This window comes from Lonchura striata, chromosome 1 (assembly GCF_046129695.1).
Source record: "Lonchura striata isolate bLonStr1 chromosome 1, bLonStr1.mat, whole genome shotgun sequence".
Classification (NCBI taxonomy): domain Eukaryota; kingdom Metazoa; phylum Chordata; class Aves; order Passeriformes; family Estrildidae; genus Lonchura; species Lonchura striata.
In genome coordinates, this window is record NC_134603.1 from 43,685,984 (window position 1) to 43,702,858 (window position 16,875).

Sequence of the window (16,875 nt, forward strand, 5' to 3'; positions counted from 1 at the left end):
GGTGGTGATCTTGCCCCTCTACTCAGCCCTGGTGAGGCCACATCGAGAGTGCTGTGTCCAGTTCCCAATACAAGAGGGGCATGGAGCTCCTGGAGTGGGTCCAGTGGAGGGCAACAAAGATGATTAAGGGGCTGGAGCATCTCTGCTATGACAAAAGGCTGAGGGAGCCAGGCCTGTTCAGCCTTGAGAAGAGATGAGAGATGACAGAGGGGACTTTAAAATGTTTGTAAGTACCTGAAGGGAGGGTCTCAAGAGGATGGAGGAAGGCTCTTGTCAGTGATGCCAAGCAATAGGACAAGATGCAACAGGCAGAAAACTGAGGCACAGGAAGTTCCACCTGAATGTGAGGAAGACCTGCTTTACTGTGCAGGTGACCATGGACTGGAACAGATTTCCCAGAGGAGTTGTAGAACCTCCTTCAATGGGGATATTCTAGAACTGTCTAGATGCAATCCTGTGCCGTGTCCTCTGGCACGGAGGTTGGACCAGATGACCCAATGTAGTCCTTCCCAACGTGAGCCAGTCTACTTTGCACTTCAACAGTTTAATTCACTGATGTTGTTGAAAAGCATTTGGTGAACTTGCTAAAAGGAAAACTACTTTGAAAATAAGTATCTTTTCAAGGTAAATTTAAAAAAATTTAAAGCTAATTATGCTGGTAGGTAGGATCTAACAGCAGAAAAACTTTTGTAAAGAACAAAGGTTTTTCACAATGCTGGGAAAATCCAGTGCCACATGTATCACTAAATCATGGATGCACAGCAGGATGAGCTTGAAGCCAACCTTGATCCACATAAAGCAAGATAACTTGGGTTTTCTGTAATCTATTTTGACTAGTTTCCACAGTCTTTGTTTCATCTTGGAGACCATGGATAGCCCCAGTCTCTGTTTGCAGCAGAGTAGAACAAGAACATGTCTGTCTCAGCCCCCCTCTTCCTGGCCGTGCTGGGCCACCAGCAGTGACAAAGGCACGCAGCAGTGTCTGGCCCTTTACCCAGGCCATGAGGAAGGGTGAGCAGCAGGAGCTCTCTTGGTAATACAGCTCTTCCCCGAGCTCTGCCATCCCCGGTATCTCAAGGATAGGTAGAGAAGCTGGAGTCTGGAGAGAGATGTTGGCTGTGGATGTTCTCAGTCGTTTTGCTAATCACTGCAAGGCACTTTTATAACTCTAGTCAACAGTAAAGGCTTAAATGTAGCCAAGTTTGCTGCAATAAAATAAACAGTTTTGACACAGGAGGGAACAAAATAAACTTGAGCACAGTACAGTGCAACCACCCAGGAGTTTTTCTGGTTTAATTTCCCAGAGTTTCTGCAGTCTGGCAGCCTGGAGATCAAAATGCATAAAATAAAGGATAACATTAAATAAAATATATTATGGAGATCATATAGGATTTCATCACAGAAGCCACTTTGAAGAAGTAATGTCTACAAACGTTTCCATGGCGTGAAGACCTCGGAATACGCAATATATGTAATACCTGCGTGTGTAGTAACAGTGCACAGCCTATATACGTGAAGTCACACGTACATACGTAACTCATAGGTGAAAACTAAAGTAAGAGATACATAGCCCAAGTGCGGGCTGCACGTCGGGCGAGCGGTCGGAGGGTGGAGTGAGAGGGACGGGCTGGGTGGCTCGGCTCGGCTCTGGCTCTCCGCGCCGGGCGGGCGGGCAGCCCGGCACTTTCCTTTTCGGCGCGGGGAGGAGCGGCAGCTGCGCAGGCGTTGCTCGCACCCTGTTGATTAGTCAGTGCTGGGATGGCGCTTCCTGGGCCAGGCGCGGCGGCGGCGGCGGGCGGCCCCAGCCGGTCCCGGGGGGCGGCGGGAGCAGCAGCAGCCGCAGAGGCAGCGGCAGCCGCCGCAGCAGCAGCAGCGGGCGCCCGGCGGGCCTCCCTCTCTGCCTAGCCCCGCGCGTCCCGGGCGCCTGGCGCGGAGCGAGCCGCGCTCCCTCCCTCCCTCTCTCCCTCCCGGCGCCCCCTCCGCCGCCCGCCCCGCTGGCAGCCGCCCCGCCGGGTGGGAGCGCCCCGCCGGCGCTGCCTGTCTGGCTGCTCCCTCCTCTCCCGGGCCGGGAAGATGGACCCCGGCCCGCCGCTGGGCTGCAACCTCAAGGACGTGAAGTGGAGCGCGGTGGCCGTGCCCCTGGACCTGCTCGTCAGCACCTACCGGCTGCCCCAGATCGCCCGGCTGGACAGCGGTGCGTGGGGCGGGGAGCGGGGCCGGGCGGGCGCCGGGCTGCGGGCGGGCTGCCGGACGCGGTCCCGGGAGCGCCCCGTGCCTCCCGCGGCTCCTGGGAGCGCTCTCCCGGCCGTCCTCGAACTGGCATCCGCTGCTGCCGGGGCTCGCTGAAAGGCTCTGCTCCGCGCGTCGCTTTGCACCAAAATAGCTGGGTAGTGTGTCCCTGTGCCCCCTCCGCGTGTTTGGAGGGCAGCTTGGTGGAGCCTGTTTGCTGTCGGCAGCCTGCCCTACTGAGAGAGGTCCTCGTAGTCCCAAATTAAGCGTGGAAGGGCATTTTCAGCACTAGAGGCTCGGTGTTTTGATGAAGTGATGCTACAGCAAGGCCCAAATGAGAAGGGATACAAAATAGCCAAGTGGGCTAAATCCCTTGTGTTACAATTCCCTAAGAAGGCCACGGACCTGTTAAAAAAAAAAAAAAAAAAAAAAAAAAGTAACATAAGAAGCCTTTGCAGTCTCCAGATAACTTTTTATTACAGTTCACTTGGGTGCTCACCTGCCGTTTCCGAGTGTGCAGCTTTTTGTTTACTCCAGGAAATATGAATCAGGTCTGACAGCTATGACAGCACCATTTTACTGTTCCTAGATCCATGTCTTGAAAAGTAATGCATCGGCACAGACAGATTAAAATACGGGATTTTTTTTATAAAGGCTCGACAGCTGCTTTGTAATAATGTGTATGTGCATTGCATGATAGCTCCATGAAAACTGTCCAGCTCTCTAAAGGAATGCAGAAGATTACTCACAAATTGGAAAAAAATTCTAGGCTTTTTAATTCATTAGCTTATGAAGTAATGTACTTTTACGATGTAATACAGCAGTTCTTGATTTATCAAGTTTTGTATTGATTTGAAAAGTTAAAAATGAGCACAGAGGCATCATCCTCTGTTACTTCCCAGTGTACAGGTCAAGACCAAGACTGTTTTATTACTTAACTGCAGTTTTCATAAAGCAGTGATGATTTTTGACTTTGCCCCTGGATTATGCAGTATTTTTCTTTTCACTTGTAGTACTTCCTCAGAGCTGGCACTCAGAAGTAGGTTAAAGAAAGGGTGTTTTTTTGCTTTTTTAACTGCATCTTCCTGATCATCATACTGTCAAATATATGTTGTCCTGTGAGAATGGCAAAGCTGGTATGTTAAGGAGTTCCTCATGGTAGTACCTTCTGTCACTAGGAGCAGCTAAGATGGCCTCCAGTCACTGTACTTATGGCTGTTAATTTACTTGAGGCTTCTGGCACTGATTCAGGCTTTAATAGGATGGATATATTGATGACTTATTAATTTCCCTCTCTGTGTGTTACACCTCCAAATCTCCCCACTCCTCTTGTCTTTCTTCATTAGAAGGTCCATGAAAAAGCTTTGTGGGTAGAGAAAGCTTAAGGGTTTTGAAGCAAGCGGCTGTTGGGGTTTTTCTGGGGGGGGGGGTCCTTGTGTTGGAGCTGTTGATGGGAATATCCCATAACTGTTGGGGAGACAAAGACGTTGTGGCTTTCGTGCAAAGGCTTCTTTGTCCCATGTGCCACATTTAAGAGCATATGCAAAGGCAAGTGGATGTAAACAGACCTGAGCTCTTCTGCCATGCCCTGAGATGGCCAGACAGGAGGCAGCTGTTGGTGTAGGTGTCCTGCAGTAGTGGTTCAACCCCGCACTGCCAGGAGGCAGGCTCAGGTAGGGCTCTGTGTGAAGGGTTTCGGGTTGGAGCCGATTTAGATCTGCCCGGTTCAGTGGCTCGTGGGTCTGGTTTTACCTACTCAAATGCATGTACTTTTAACTTCGGGCACTACAGACAGCAGACAAATCAATATTTTATAAAAACGCAGACGCCATGGTCTTTGGGATAGGAAGAGAATGCTTTCCCTTTTTCCAGAGAAGCTTGTCTTGCAATAAGAGAAAGCAACCATGAATCAGTGGATAGCCTTCTAAAGGAGGAAAGTTGGGAACGTGCAATGCTCGTGGAATTGACTGGAGCATGGGCTGTTGTGGGGTGGTTGCTCTGCATCCCGGGTCTTGTCTTGCAAGGTTAACAAGTAGAGCTCTGTCAGAAAATTTCTTGATGCGACGCTGAAGAAAATAAATGCAGAGTCCAACCCAAATGTGTGTCATCCAGTGCTTAGGAAGTTTAAGGCTACCTCTGTTAGCAAGGTAGTGTGCCAGTTTTATCAGGGTGTGGCTCTTATCTTTCTGTCAGGGTTTGTTTGCGCAGAAATGCCCTTATGTCGTCTTCAGGTGCTGAATTCCTCTCCAGGTCAGGGGAAGCTGTGTGTGTTTCATGCTGTTGGAAATTGAACCACCTGTAGATGTCTGTCTTCAGTCACCTTTTGATTCTGTGGTTGGCCTCTGTCTGTAGCAGCAAGTTGTTTCTTGGCTGTTGTTTCATTTTTCATGAAGTTTTGTGAAAGCCGGAATTTGTTTCTTCTGGCAGACTAGGACAGGACTGTAAAGCTGGAGTTGTATTCTCTTCAGAAGATGTCAGTCTTACGGTGTTGCTGCTACATTTCTTAATAGAGTTCAACACTTGGTGGATAGTATTCTTAGATGACACCCATAGAAGATGTCCAGTTTTGCACTGTGCTTCACCTTCTGGCCTCTCAGTATAAAGTGGAAGAATGGATATGATCAGTTCAGTTTTATTCTTTGAGCTTGGATGTGCAGCTCCTGGAAAATTGCCCTTAAGTAATTCAGTTTGATTTCTTGACAGGATGAAGTTATGAAATATTTATGTGCACTAAATTTGGTCCTCTGCTGAGAAGGGAGGGTTTTTCTTGCTGGTATGGGAGGAAGTAGTGTTTTGTTACATCAAGATATAGTTGGAAGTAGTTAGGCATTCATGCCTACCTTATCCATCTAGAAATGATAAATATGTCAACTTCTAGGTTTGTTTTGTTTTCAGAGCTTGAAAACCTGAAAAACTTTTCAAGTTTTTTTTTATTTTTCATTTTAAGACTGGTTGTGTTTCAGCTTATGCTTTTGGACACTGTTAAGTCATAAATCAAATTCTGTTTGTTTCAATGTGTTCATGGGTTTTATTGTTTTCCTGGTGAACATTGTTATATTGATTGAACAAATAGACAAATAGAGAAAACCCCAAACCTGTCACTCTTGAAGGGAGCAAATGGGTTTTATATGTTTTCTTTTATTTCCCAACCTCCTTAACAACTTAAATATTTCTAGATCATAACTCAAATACAAAACTGCTAAAAAAGTGCTGAACACCCTACCAGAGAAAATGCATGGACTTGATCTCACACTGTGGAATTCACTGAGTGGGCTCTTTCAGATGAAAAGAAGCAAGACTCAAAGAACAAGAGAGGAGCGAGCTTTGTGCTGTGTTTTTCCTGTCTTCCCCCCTTTCTGCCCCCGGTCCCGATTTGCATTGTCACAGCTGAATACCACCCCAGTGAGAGACTTGTGGGTGGGTGCAGTGGGGGAAAGATTTTGCTCTGGGAACCCTCGGCAGAAAGAGATCTTATCGCAGTGTGGTTTTTGCAACGGGGCAAAAGGTGAGCACGGCTGGCCTGGGAGAGCCAGGGCTGCACGTGAGGCTGGGCTTGGCTCTCCTCGGACCATCAGGAGGAAAAGCTGATGGCGAAGCTGGGACTGTGCCTTGTTGCTAGTGAGGAAATGATGTTGTGCATGGTGATCTCAGGGCTTTACATTTCTGGTAATTATTTTTCTAAGGACAATTTTGGAGGGTAAAAGAGAAATGCCGTCAAGGTTAAGATCTGGAAAATACTACTTTGCATAGAGCTGAGCTTTAGGTTAAGCTTTTTTTTGTAAGTTTATGCTCCCTTCAGACTCCTAAGAGCCTGTCATTCTTTTTCTTAGTGGAACTCCCTTTTTCCCAGACAGTCTTGATGTGTTTTCACAAGTAAAGATCAGCCTTTTTACCCACATATTGGATATGAACTGGACGAGTTCACAGAAATTCCCAGTTTGTGTGCAAAGATTAAGGTTTATGTGATTAAAAGACTGTCTGGTCTTTTGATTTTTTTTTTTTTTTTTTTTTTTTTTTGATGTCTAGATAAAAAAAAATGTGGTGGTGCTGTTGGGATCAAATATAATGGCACTTGACCTCAACTCATAGAATAGTGATTCCCTACTGTGCATGGCAGGGAAAACATGCTGAACTTTCCTGCAGAGGAGATGATGGATCTCAATGAGCCACCAAGGCAGTGAAGGAAATTCTTCCTTATGCATTGTAAATGTACTGTAAGATGAAATGGCAGAATTACTGGCTATGAAGAAGGGAGAAATCTGTAAATGGGTAACAGATTTAAAAGGGGTTTTTCTTCTTCCTTACCCTTAGGTGAACTCCTGTGCATATCAGTAGTAGGTGAATGATGGAATTGTACTGCTGTTGCTCCTGGGGACAAATGGATTTTATTTAGTTTCATTTCAGGTTCTCTTTTTTTCTTCCATTTCAAAACTTTCTTGTGGTGACAACTATCTGCCTCAGTTGTGTTCAGGGGATTATTGTTCTATTCAGCACGTTACTGTAGAGCTGATTCCAGTTCTGGAAACTAAGCACCCTCACATCTTATCAAAGATCATACTCAATAGAACAGCATGGCCATGTGCATAATGAAAATTTTGCATTGCGTCACTCCTCAAATGTGGGTTATCTGTGCAGCTGAACAATACTTTGAAACTACAAAGAGGCTTATTCTTTAAAGGTCTGAATGCTGCTATCCATGCTTTAATTGTCTTGAATGACCTCTTCCTGTTGAGAAGCTAGTGCAGCATGTCTCAGTAGTCTGCTATTGAATAAATCTTTAAAAGACATCATGTGGGAGTAGGGCAAAGCTTTTCAACAGACCAAGAAAGAGGTTTCAGATATGCTCAGACCCTTCCTAATGGCCATGATCTGATTGCCAACTGTAGGTGTGGCTGCCTTGTCCAGTGAGGTGTGTAGTAGGTGATAGTTCTTATGTATGGGGCAGGCAAGACAGGTGTTTCATTTGACAGCAAATATCCTCAAGATACGTTGTATCCACATGGCTTGCTTTCTTCCTTAGGTACTGAACAGCTTTGAAACTCCAACTGTTTATACTGTGTGTTCTGCCATTAAAGAATAATTTCAGTAGTATCTCCTGCTTGCTTTCTCTTCTTTCTGCCTTCACTGTGTGCTCTGCTGTTTCCATCAAGACAATTGAATGAAAAAAACCAATTGACAGGTTGCCACTAAATACTACTTCTGGGTTTTTGTTTTGGTTGGATTGGTTTTTTCCTTTTCCCTTGCTGGCAGAGATGTGTTCCAGAAACATTTTAGTGAAAAGTTTTTAATTCATTTAAAACCTGCAGCTACCGAATGGTGTCTGTGAAGATTATTGTGCCTTTCTGGAGATGGAGGCCAGTACCTTGGCAAAACCTGTTCCCAGGAGTACCCTGGACTTCCACTGAGATAGACAGAGTTCAGCATCATGCCCATTTTAGTAGTGTGTCTTGTGTGTTCTTAACCAGACATTTGAACCCTTGGTAGTGTGTTAGGGCTGCTAGGATGGAAAACAGTTATATTGCTCTTACTTCTTCTTGCTTCTTTGTGAAGCCTCACAAAGCCTTACATAACTGGATAAACACTTCCTGGATAATTATGTAGTTCAGGTATTGGAAGGTGAAATGCCATTAGTCGTTTCTTAACTGGAATTCAAGTGCTATAACTTTAAGTTCTCCTCCACTCCCCCCCCCCCCACCCCCCATTTAAATTACATATAGCTTTCAAATAAAGCATGAGATACACATAAAATCTAAGGTATTAAGGTGCCTCAAACAGTCAAACCCCTAAGCTTAAAGCAAATGTGGTGTGATGAATCATATGCTGCTGTTGCAAGGAGTGGTATAAGTCTAGCATAGGAAAGAAGGGGTTCGTTGTTTTCTGCTTTGTCTGTAAGTGCTGTTCTGGAACTAGGTGTTCCTGGCTTTGGTGATTACGTGAACTGGCACTCCCTGTAATGCCCCAGCAAAGGCAGCTATGCCAAGATGAAATGCTGGAGGATATTGGACAGCATGGTCTGGTGCAACAGGATTTGGTGGAAGTTGTGGGAAGAGTTGCAGTGTGTTCCAGTCATTCCAGTGGTGGTTTGTCAGAAGCAAAGGGCATGGGTGTTGCTGTATTTCCTTTTGGCATTAGGAGTAACAAGTTGGTTGGATTAGGGCAGCTTAAGTCTCTCCCCTATAGGAAAATATTCATCATCTTAATGTGGATTGCATATGACTCAAAACCAACCTTCATAAAACTCAGTGAGCCAATATTTCAAGTCTGAATATTTTTGCTTTTAATGGTGCTCCTTTTTGGAAAGAGTTTAACGTAGCATTTGTGGTCTGCGATTTTCATGCCATTTGCAGTATGAAAAACTTGTGGAGTGAACTTCACTGTGCCTCCACCTGTAAGCCACGTATGCTCATCTAAAGGGCTTAGCACAGAAATGTAAAATTGAGGTGTATAAGCAGATTGAAGAGTGTCTTTGCTGAGGATTAGAGCCGCATCTGCACTGCAGTCTCTGAGGCGGTATGCAAGTTGGCATAAAACTAATAAATCACAGCTTTGTCAGGGCACCTGTGTGCTTGGCTGAGGCTTTGCACCAGCAAGAATAGCTGTGGTGTCTCAGTATCTCCTGTACCACTGCTATGTGATGGATTGCCCTGCCAGGCTTGGTGCTGCATGCTCCTGGGCTGGGGTGGCTGTGGAGTCCAGCCTCCTCATCCTTCATAACTCCTGCGTGTTATGTGGAGGGAGATGCTCCTGAGACTGTAAGGTGCACACTGAGTGGATCAAGCCAGGATGAAGACGTGAAATGCTGAGCAATAACTGCCAGAGCTGTGTTTTTGGGGGTGTGGGGAGCCCTGTGCCAGGGATTGCAGCTCTGCACCCCCAGGCAAGGGCTGATGTGCACTCAGCAGAGGACTGGATGGTGATTTTTCCAGGAAAAGCAACAAATCTTTTTGCTGTGGGGAAGGTCACTTGGAGCTTCCTGGAAGTGCAAACATTCAAGAAATGCAAAATTACTTGAAAAGTGTCCTTTTTGGTTTTGGGGTTTTTCTTTCAGGTTGTTATAATCCTGTAATCACAGAGAACTTGGATGTATGTGGATTTCCTTGATCTGTGAGAATGTCACTGGGCTTCTAATAGAATCAAGAATAAAGACTGAAACATGGTCTCAGAGGCTGGAAGATGCCCAAGAGCTCAACCTGATGAAGTTGATACTGGAGTTGCTTCATGCCAGGGCTGAACCTTAGTGACTCAAATGTTATATAAAACACAACATGCTGCAATTCTGTTTGTGAAATGAGCAGGGAAAACACTGTGGTGGCGACAAGGAAGTTGGGGCATTTCTCCTTACAGTCAGAGCTGGGGGAGTGGGAAGAAAAGCTGAGTAAAGAAGTAAAAGCCCTTTTTGATGGGCCATTTTGTGCCGTGTGCTGCTTTGCCTTCTGTCTTGATGCTATCATGGCAAAACATCTGCCTGGCATGGATAAGGATGTGGCTCCATGGGTGACAGGTTTCCAGGGACAAGTGGGGGTGTGCACACTCCAAAGGCGATGTGCTGGAGAGAGGCTGTGTGGGGACACTGTTCTGCTCTGCCAGGAGGAGGTGGGCTAGTGTCACGGAGTACATAGATTAACCACCCTGAACAGAGTGCATAAGGCTTCACTCTGTCCCAAAGGGACAGGCTGTGTGCCCAAGGCTGACCCAAGGGCACAAGTAGAGGAAGGTCCCTGCATGCAATATAAGCAGTCATTTCAGAGCTGCCCTTGACTCGGTGTTGTGCTGCCAGGGCTGCTGCTCAGCACTGCGTGAGCTGGGCGCCAGACTGAAGCAGAGCATGTTTGCTTTGCAGCTGGGTTTGTAAGAGCTATGCAGTCTAAATACTCAAGTTACTAACTTCCAGGAGCTATTTCCAAGTAGTCCACAAATGCTTGGATACCCCCTCTCCTGTGTTTGTTTTTCAGTTTGCAGCTTTTCTGTTGTTGTGGTTCCAACTGGCAGTTTTGCTTATTTGCCCCACCGAAAGTTATTCTTGTAGCTTCCTGGCATCTCATCATTTTGGAGAAGAAAGAAAAAAAGATTTGGGTGGGAAAATGAAGGAAACTTTTTCTTTAAGGAGGAGGAGGAAAATGGCATTTGTGCACAGATCTCTTCTTGCCAGCTGTTGCATCTTTCAGTGTGTCCCTTTAGAGCATGGTGGGTTCGAGGAACCCCTTGACTCCAACCTGTGTCATTTTTCCATGCCCTGTCCTGCACTTTTGGGCTTCCAGGAAGTGTTGCAAGGTTGCTTGTCAGGTAAAACTCACAGCACTGTCCAGCAGTAGCAGAATGCAGCAGTGCAAGGAGCTGCTTCTCATATCCTTTCTTCTCTTCACATAGGATAGTCCTTCCTTTCACCCCTTCATCTGTTGTGCTGTCTTCTTCCAGCACCTGTGCAAACTCTGCTTCTCTATCCCTCCCTACCTCCATCTTTTTGCTCTGCCCTCTTCTTTTTTCCTCAGTGTGGAGGAAGTCAGGGTCTTTGTTGGACCAAAGAACAGTGTGTTTGCTGTGTGTGTTCTAGAAGGGGTAGCTGCCTATGTGCTACCAAATGTGAGAAAGCAAGCAGGCAAAGTAATTTTAGGCATTTCTAGAGATTTTAGTGTTTCTGGTCACTGGAAGCAGAAGCTAGAATTGCAGTTCATTGCTGTCAGAAGGAGCTGCAATTCCTTCCCTGCTGCAGAGGGGTGGCTGCTATCAGCGCAGAAAACGTGGGATCTCCCCCTGTGGAGTCCTACACTGTGCTGCTGATATGATGTTTTGTTTAACTTTGGTGAAGGGAGTTTTGCTGGCAGGACTAAATGTGAATTGATAGGCTTTGCATGTAATGCTTCCTTTTCTTAGCCAGAATCCTTCTTGATTTCTGGCTTGACCTAGAGAATGAGAGTGGGTATGCTGTGTATTTGTAAGAATAATAGTAATCCTTGTCAATTTGTGATGTGATGACCCAAAAGGAGAATCTTAGGTGTGTATCCTTGCTGAAAGACTGGCTTCCAAAACACTTAATTATTCCTGCTTCTTTCTTAACAGTTTTTGTTTAGGCTTCTATGTATTCAAAGGACAAACTGCCCTGTTTCCTCTTTGAAGGGGCCACAGGCACACACATAGAGTTAAATCTGAGATCTTACCCAAGTTGCACTCACATAATTTCATTATGGTCAGACTTTTTTTTTCCCGTCTTAATCTTTGAACGTAAAGCAGAAAACTCATAGCAGGAAAATATAAAACGTATCTGCACATGTGTGACTCAGAGAGGTGAGAGGGCTGAAAATACAAAATGTAGTGACACACACGAGTTGCTGCAACCCCTGGAGCCAGGATGTGGCTGCAGACCAGCAGCACAGCTGTAACAGCACTGCAGCCGAATGTAGGGCAGGCTGGAGGAGAAGAGTTTTCTGTTGCATGTCTTATGGGTTGCAATGTCAGATATCATTTGGATTCCTGTCAATATATAACAAAATATCTTAAGACCAAATTGCCTGTGGGCAAAGATAAATGTGCCCTCAAGGGGAGAGTGAGGCATGATGGGCTTTTCTTATTCACTGTGTTCTACTGCTTACCAAAAGTAAAAGCTTTCCTTTCCACAGGAGGGTGGGGTTTTTTGGGTTTTTTTGTGTGTGTACCTTCTTAAGTTGATAGAAATATTATCCGAGAGCTGTTAAGTTCTGTTATTCACTTGTCTCTTACGTTTTATTTAAAAGCAAATCCATTCTTCTTATGCTTTACAGCTGAAGTATAGATTTCTCTGAAACAATGGAAATAAACTGCATTCAGGATTAAGACTGTTTTTAATCAGAAAAGATGTAGGGCTGCTTTGAATGTGTTCCTCTTGTTAGTATTCCCATAATACTCAAATACTGTTCCAGGATGTAAGCAGACCAAAGAGGTGCCTAATTAGAATTGACCATCCATACTTCTGTCTCTGTATGCAGTCAGCCCACGTTTGAAGAGGCATTGCCTGCCTATTAGTGATACTTGAATTTTTCCAGGTTGAGCAGAAGGGGTAGGGTGGATGTGGCTAAAATGCAGAGGCAATGGCAGCTCCAACAATCAGGTGCCATGTGTGCACAACCCATTAGTGCCTGCTCAGCCTGTGAGGGCACAGGGAGGTGGGCCAGGCCACTGGGCAAGCAGCCAGGTGGCAACCCCACTTCAGAGCAGAGCTGAACTTTTGTTCACTTCCAGCTGTTTTTATTTCGTCCTTAACCCAGGCTGCAAGAAAGATGAGAGACAAATTAAATTTTAATGATAAGTTCTTTGAAAGCCAAAGAAAACTATGCTTGAGCAGCTCCTGCATTTGGGCTACTTATTTTTAATTGGGAGCTTGTCCAAGATGCCTTGAATTCAAGCAGGGATCACTGCTGTGCAACACAAAGTGCCATAGAGTCCCTTTAGGACTTGGGATAGATAATGAGAGGATAGAGCATGTTTACTTGGATGCTATTTTAAAATATCATCTAATTATAAATAACTGTCAATGAGAGCTCCCCAGCTCTCATGCTGTGCCCAGGAAAAGTCTGAATGAATAGACTGTTTCTCTGTCTGCCAGGGCAATCTGGGATCAAATTCTAGCTCTTAAATCCATGAGGTTGGTAGGGTTAACATTGTCTTCATCTTCATCCCAGCTCAGGGGAGCTTTACCCAGCCTTCCCTGACCTCACTGCCCAAGACCTGTGCAGCAGCAAAGGTGTGCAGCTGCCTCTGGCTTGATCAGCTGAAGCAACCACTCTGTAGCTGTGCTCGGACATAACTGGGAAGTCAGTGGAGTTTGTTAAGTGCAATGCTAAATTCTGACCTCCCACCTCTTAAGTATTAACCTTCTCCAGCTGGGCACCTGATGCTAAACAAGCACTTGGAAGTGTGTCCTCCAGTGGACCTCACAGTATTTATAGACACATCTGAGCAAGAGCTCTCTACAATGAGGAATGCCTGCCTCTGGTGAAAGAGAACCTCAGTTCTCTGAATGAAATATTTAAAGGAGCTTATTTGTGTGGCAGCAAACTGCTCAGAGGTCTCATTACTGCTGTGTTTTTCCTTTGGTCAGGTAATGCTGTTATTCTCTTTACCTATCAGACTGCTTTTGAAAGCTACTCTTTGCATTCTTCATTTCCAGGCCTGGTGCCTTCATTGCAAAGGGCAGATAAACATTTTAACTTTTTTTACCCCTTCGACTTTGGCTGTGAGAATTCAAAATGGAAAATTAACTACCTATGGGATCAACATAATTCCTTTCTCTCACTCCCTAAGGTAACAATAAACTAAGCTGGAACCTCTCTTGGATGCAATGAAAAGCTTAGTTAGCTTTCTCCTCAATATTTCTAACCTGTAATCATTTTAAGTGCAGTTAAACTTGTCATTCCTTGCTGTTTTTCTCAGCACAGAGATTTGTGATCTTAGGTGACTTCAAAAGCAGAGTGGTCTCTTCTGTAAGAGTCTCATTTTTTTAAGGAATTGAGTGGTTTTATGATTTTTTTTCCTTCCTTGTTTTTACAATGACAAATAGTTGCCACTAATAGTTGGCAGGTATTCAACATGTTGCAGAATATCAGAATAGTTTAAAGAATTGCTGATATTTTCTAGACTGTTGTAAGTAACCATGGTGTTTGACTGTTTTGTTTGAACAATCATAGAATTAAATCTGTCATGAGGATACAGAAATCTGCAGTTGCATTTGATAATGCTCAATATTAATAAGAAGAGTAATTATGGTAGCAACAGAAAGTTACTCTGCTTTGCAATGTGAATGTTAAGATGTTGTTGTACTGAGTGGTTTTTTCCCCCTGTGTGGGAGTGAAGAACAGTCTGTGTTGAAAGATGTGTTTTGGCTTGTTTGGCTTGAATTCATAAAAAGAAAGGTTTCTCATTCTGGGATGTTAGTTCTGAAGGCTTGAAATAAACACAAACAAAGCTCAATGAAATCTGTGTTGTTACTACTCTTTCTTTTTTTTCTCACTAATTTTCTTATGAACTCAAAGAAAGCAAGATGCCAAGGTTCAAACTGTGAGATTGCTGAAGTCAGCAGAGAGTTTACCATCAGTGGTAGTGGCACCAAAATTCCACTTAGTGCTTATTTAAAATATTTGTCCTTCTCCTCCCTGCAGTAGGTCAAACAGGTTTTTTTGAAGACTCACTGAGATGCTGTCTTTGTGTATTTGCAGCTAGGGAAAAGCTTGCCTTGGAACAAACTGGATTTTTCAGCGGATTAAACTGTCCCATAGCTTTGTAATGAGATTATGGTTTATGCTGATTTGTTACGACAGTACTAGTATATCCAGTCATTCCAATAGCAAAATGCTAATCCTAGAGAAATAAATCTGTCTTCTTGCTGGCAGGCATGAAAAGAATAGGTGGTTGGGCATCTCTGCTCTCTTGTTAGGTATTAATGGGTGATAGCTTAAGTTCAGCATCAGTTGGATTGAAGCAATTTGATTTTATCAGGCTTTTGCAGAAGGAATGGAAATTGCAGAAATAAAGCTTTATCTCCTTTCTCTTGATTGTGAAATATTTAATGGTTGCCCAGAGCAAAGTCTGATCAGTACTGTGAGGCTGAAGGATTACATCAATGCACAAAGTACCCCAGGTAGTAATATAAGGCACTCTGGGTGATGCTGTCCTTGCTCCTTCCTTGCTGAGCAGTTAGGGTCAGTGAAGCAAGCTGGATTCCCTGTTCAGACAACTGAAACTTGTTGCAGTGCAGCCAACAGCAGCTGTGTTTCATCTGAAGTGTACAGTGGCAAGAGGCTTCATCTGGGACAAACTATTCCTTGGCTAGATGGATCTTGCCTGGCTCTCCCTGAAGCTGCAGGAGGATACAGTGTCCCTCTCTCCACCATCCAAGGTGGAGACAAATGTAAGTGCTGGTGGCAGACCTTGCTGCAGATGAGCAGCTTTTGGGCAGCATTGGATAGGTTGACATATCTCATGGATATTTCCTACATTGTCTCTGCAGTGAATTAATGTGGAGATGATGTAAAATTGTTGTTGAGTTTGTGAGGCACAACCTGAGCTGGCTTTGATGCCTAGCTCTCAAACAAAAATATTTTTAAAATATTTTTTAAATTCTTTTGTAGTTAAAAAGCAACTCTGAACATCAGTAGGTTGAGTCTTAATCTGACAGACAGCACAGAAGAATTTTGACTAATGCCTGAATTTCCATGCTTACAACTTTTCCCCACTTCTTGTTTTTAGCAAAAGAAATAAGAACATAAGTCATCCTAAAATCAAATTAAGTATGAATCCTTATGCTGTCAAAGGAAACTTTTCACTCACTGGAAGACATGAAGTCTGTGCTGCTGTTGAATGGTCAAGTCAGTATTACTTGGGGTTTATTTTTTTTTGGGGAGAGGAGTTTTAAGTTGCAGTTTCAATCATGACAGAAATGCTCGTTGATCCAGGTAATGGGAAGCAGCACAATTGAATGTGCTGCAGGAATTGAAGTGTTAAATGGAAGCACATATTGAAAACTATTTGGGAATTTTTTTGAGAAGAAAGGAAACTGAGAAGTGAGGCTGATTACCAATAGCCCTAGATGTAAGTGGAATATTATTCTAGATCTCTGTGTTGAAAGCTCACAAGATTGTGTAGCTGGTACAGAACCTTCTGTTTTCATCTTTTCCACTATGCTCAGACATTGGAAGTCAGTTGAGACCATTGTCAGGCTTGCCTAATGAATCTGCCCACTTTAAATTAAAAATTTAGTACACTACATTATATAGCCCTGAGATGTTTAAATTTTAATGTGGTTTGTTTTGGTTGGGTTGTTGTTTTTGTTGGTTTTTTTTTATCGTACTCCTAGAAACTACAATATTTGCTCCTAGAAATGATAATATTTGCTCTTTTAACTTACTGGCAGTCGGTATTTAAACTTTGCATGATATACTCCCACACAAGTTGCTATGCTTTCTTTTAAACAAGGGAAGTTTCTCTGATCAGCTTGATTTTAATTTTTTAATCAACTTTTTTTTGTTTCTGTATGGAATCAGAAAGTCAGACTGATAACATGAAGTGGCTTTCTGAGAAAGCTTCAGTAGTAGTAGTGTCTTTTACAATTGCATGCTCTTTCTACTTCTCTTCCATTAGGCATTTAATGCAAGAGTAGCTCCTTTGAGCATCTGTTCAGTAATAGTGATATAAAAAAAAATTAATTTTTGTAGGTCTAATGTTGCTACAAGTGGGCTTCATCATGTAGCAAAATATTTCTGGGGTTTTCTTCCCCTTCCTTTAAGGGGCATTACAATGATGTGAATTTTTCCCTACAAATTTCCTTTGCTACTTCAGACTGAAAAATTCAGGTGCTCTTCTCTACCTAATGAACTTTTTCTGCTGACCTATATCACAGACCAGTGCTTTTGCTGAAGAAGTAGCACTGACAGGCTGAAAAGCTCAATGGAAATTTGACTCAGTAATGGAGGACAGTGCCAAAGCTTAAGCAAGCAAACCACCCTAATTTAATATTTATTAGTCTTCGACATTCATTGAGGTGTGTCTCCATAGATAAAACCCCAGCAGATAGTCTGCAGTATGATGCAGTGTGCAGAAAACAAAAGGTTTGACTTGCTCCCTTCACCCTCCCTCAGAGTTCAGAGGGAGTTCTCATAAGGAGAGGTGACACAGCCTGCT

The 16,875-nt window shown here is 44.0% G+C and overlaps 1 protein-coding gene across 1 annotated transcript in view; it reads left to right on the forward strand.

The window, feature by feature from the left end:
• Nucleotides 1-1,994: 1,994 nt before the first annotated feature.
• Nucleotides 1,995-16,875, forward strand: part of GAREM1 (GRB2 associated regulator of MAPK1 subtype 1) — a 100,866-nt gene continuing 85,985 nt past the window's right edge. The window contains exon 1 of the mRNA XM_021525726.2: nucleotides 1,995-2,194. Within this exon, the coding sequence (XP_021381401.1) occupies nucleotides 2,074-2,194 (121 nt within the window). The 5' untranslated portion in view covers nucleotides 1,995-2,073. The remainder of the gene's footprint in view (nucleotides 2,195-16,875) is intronic.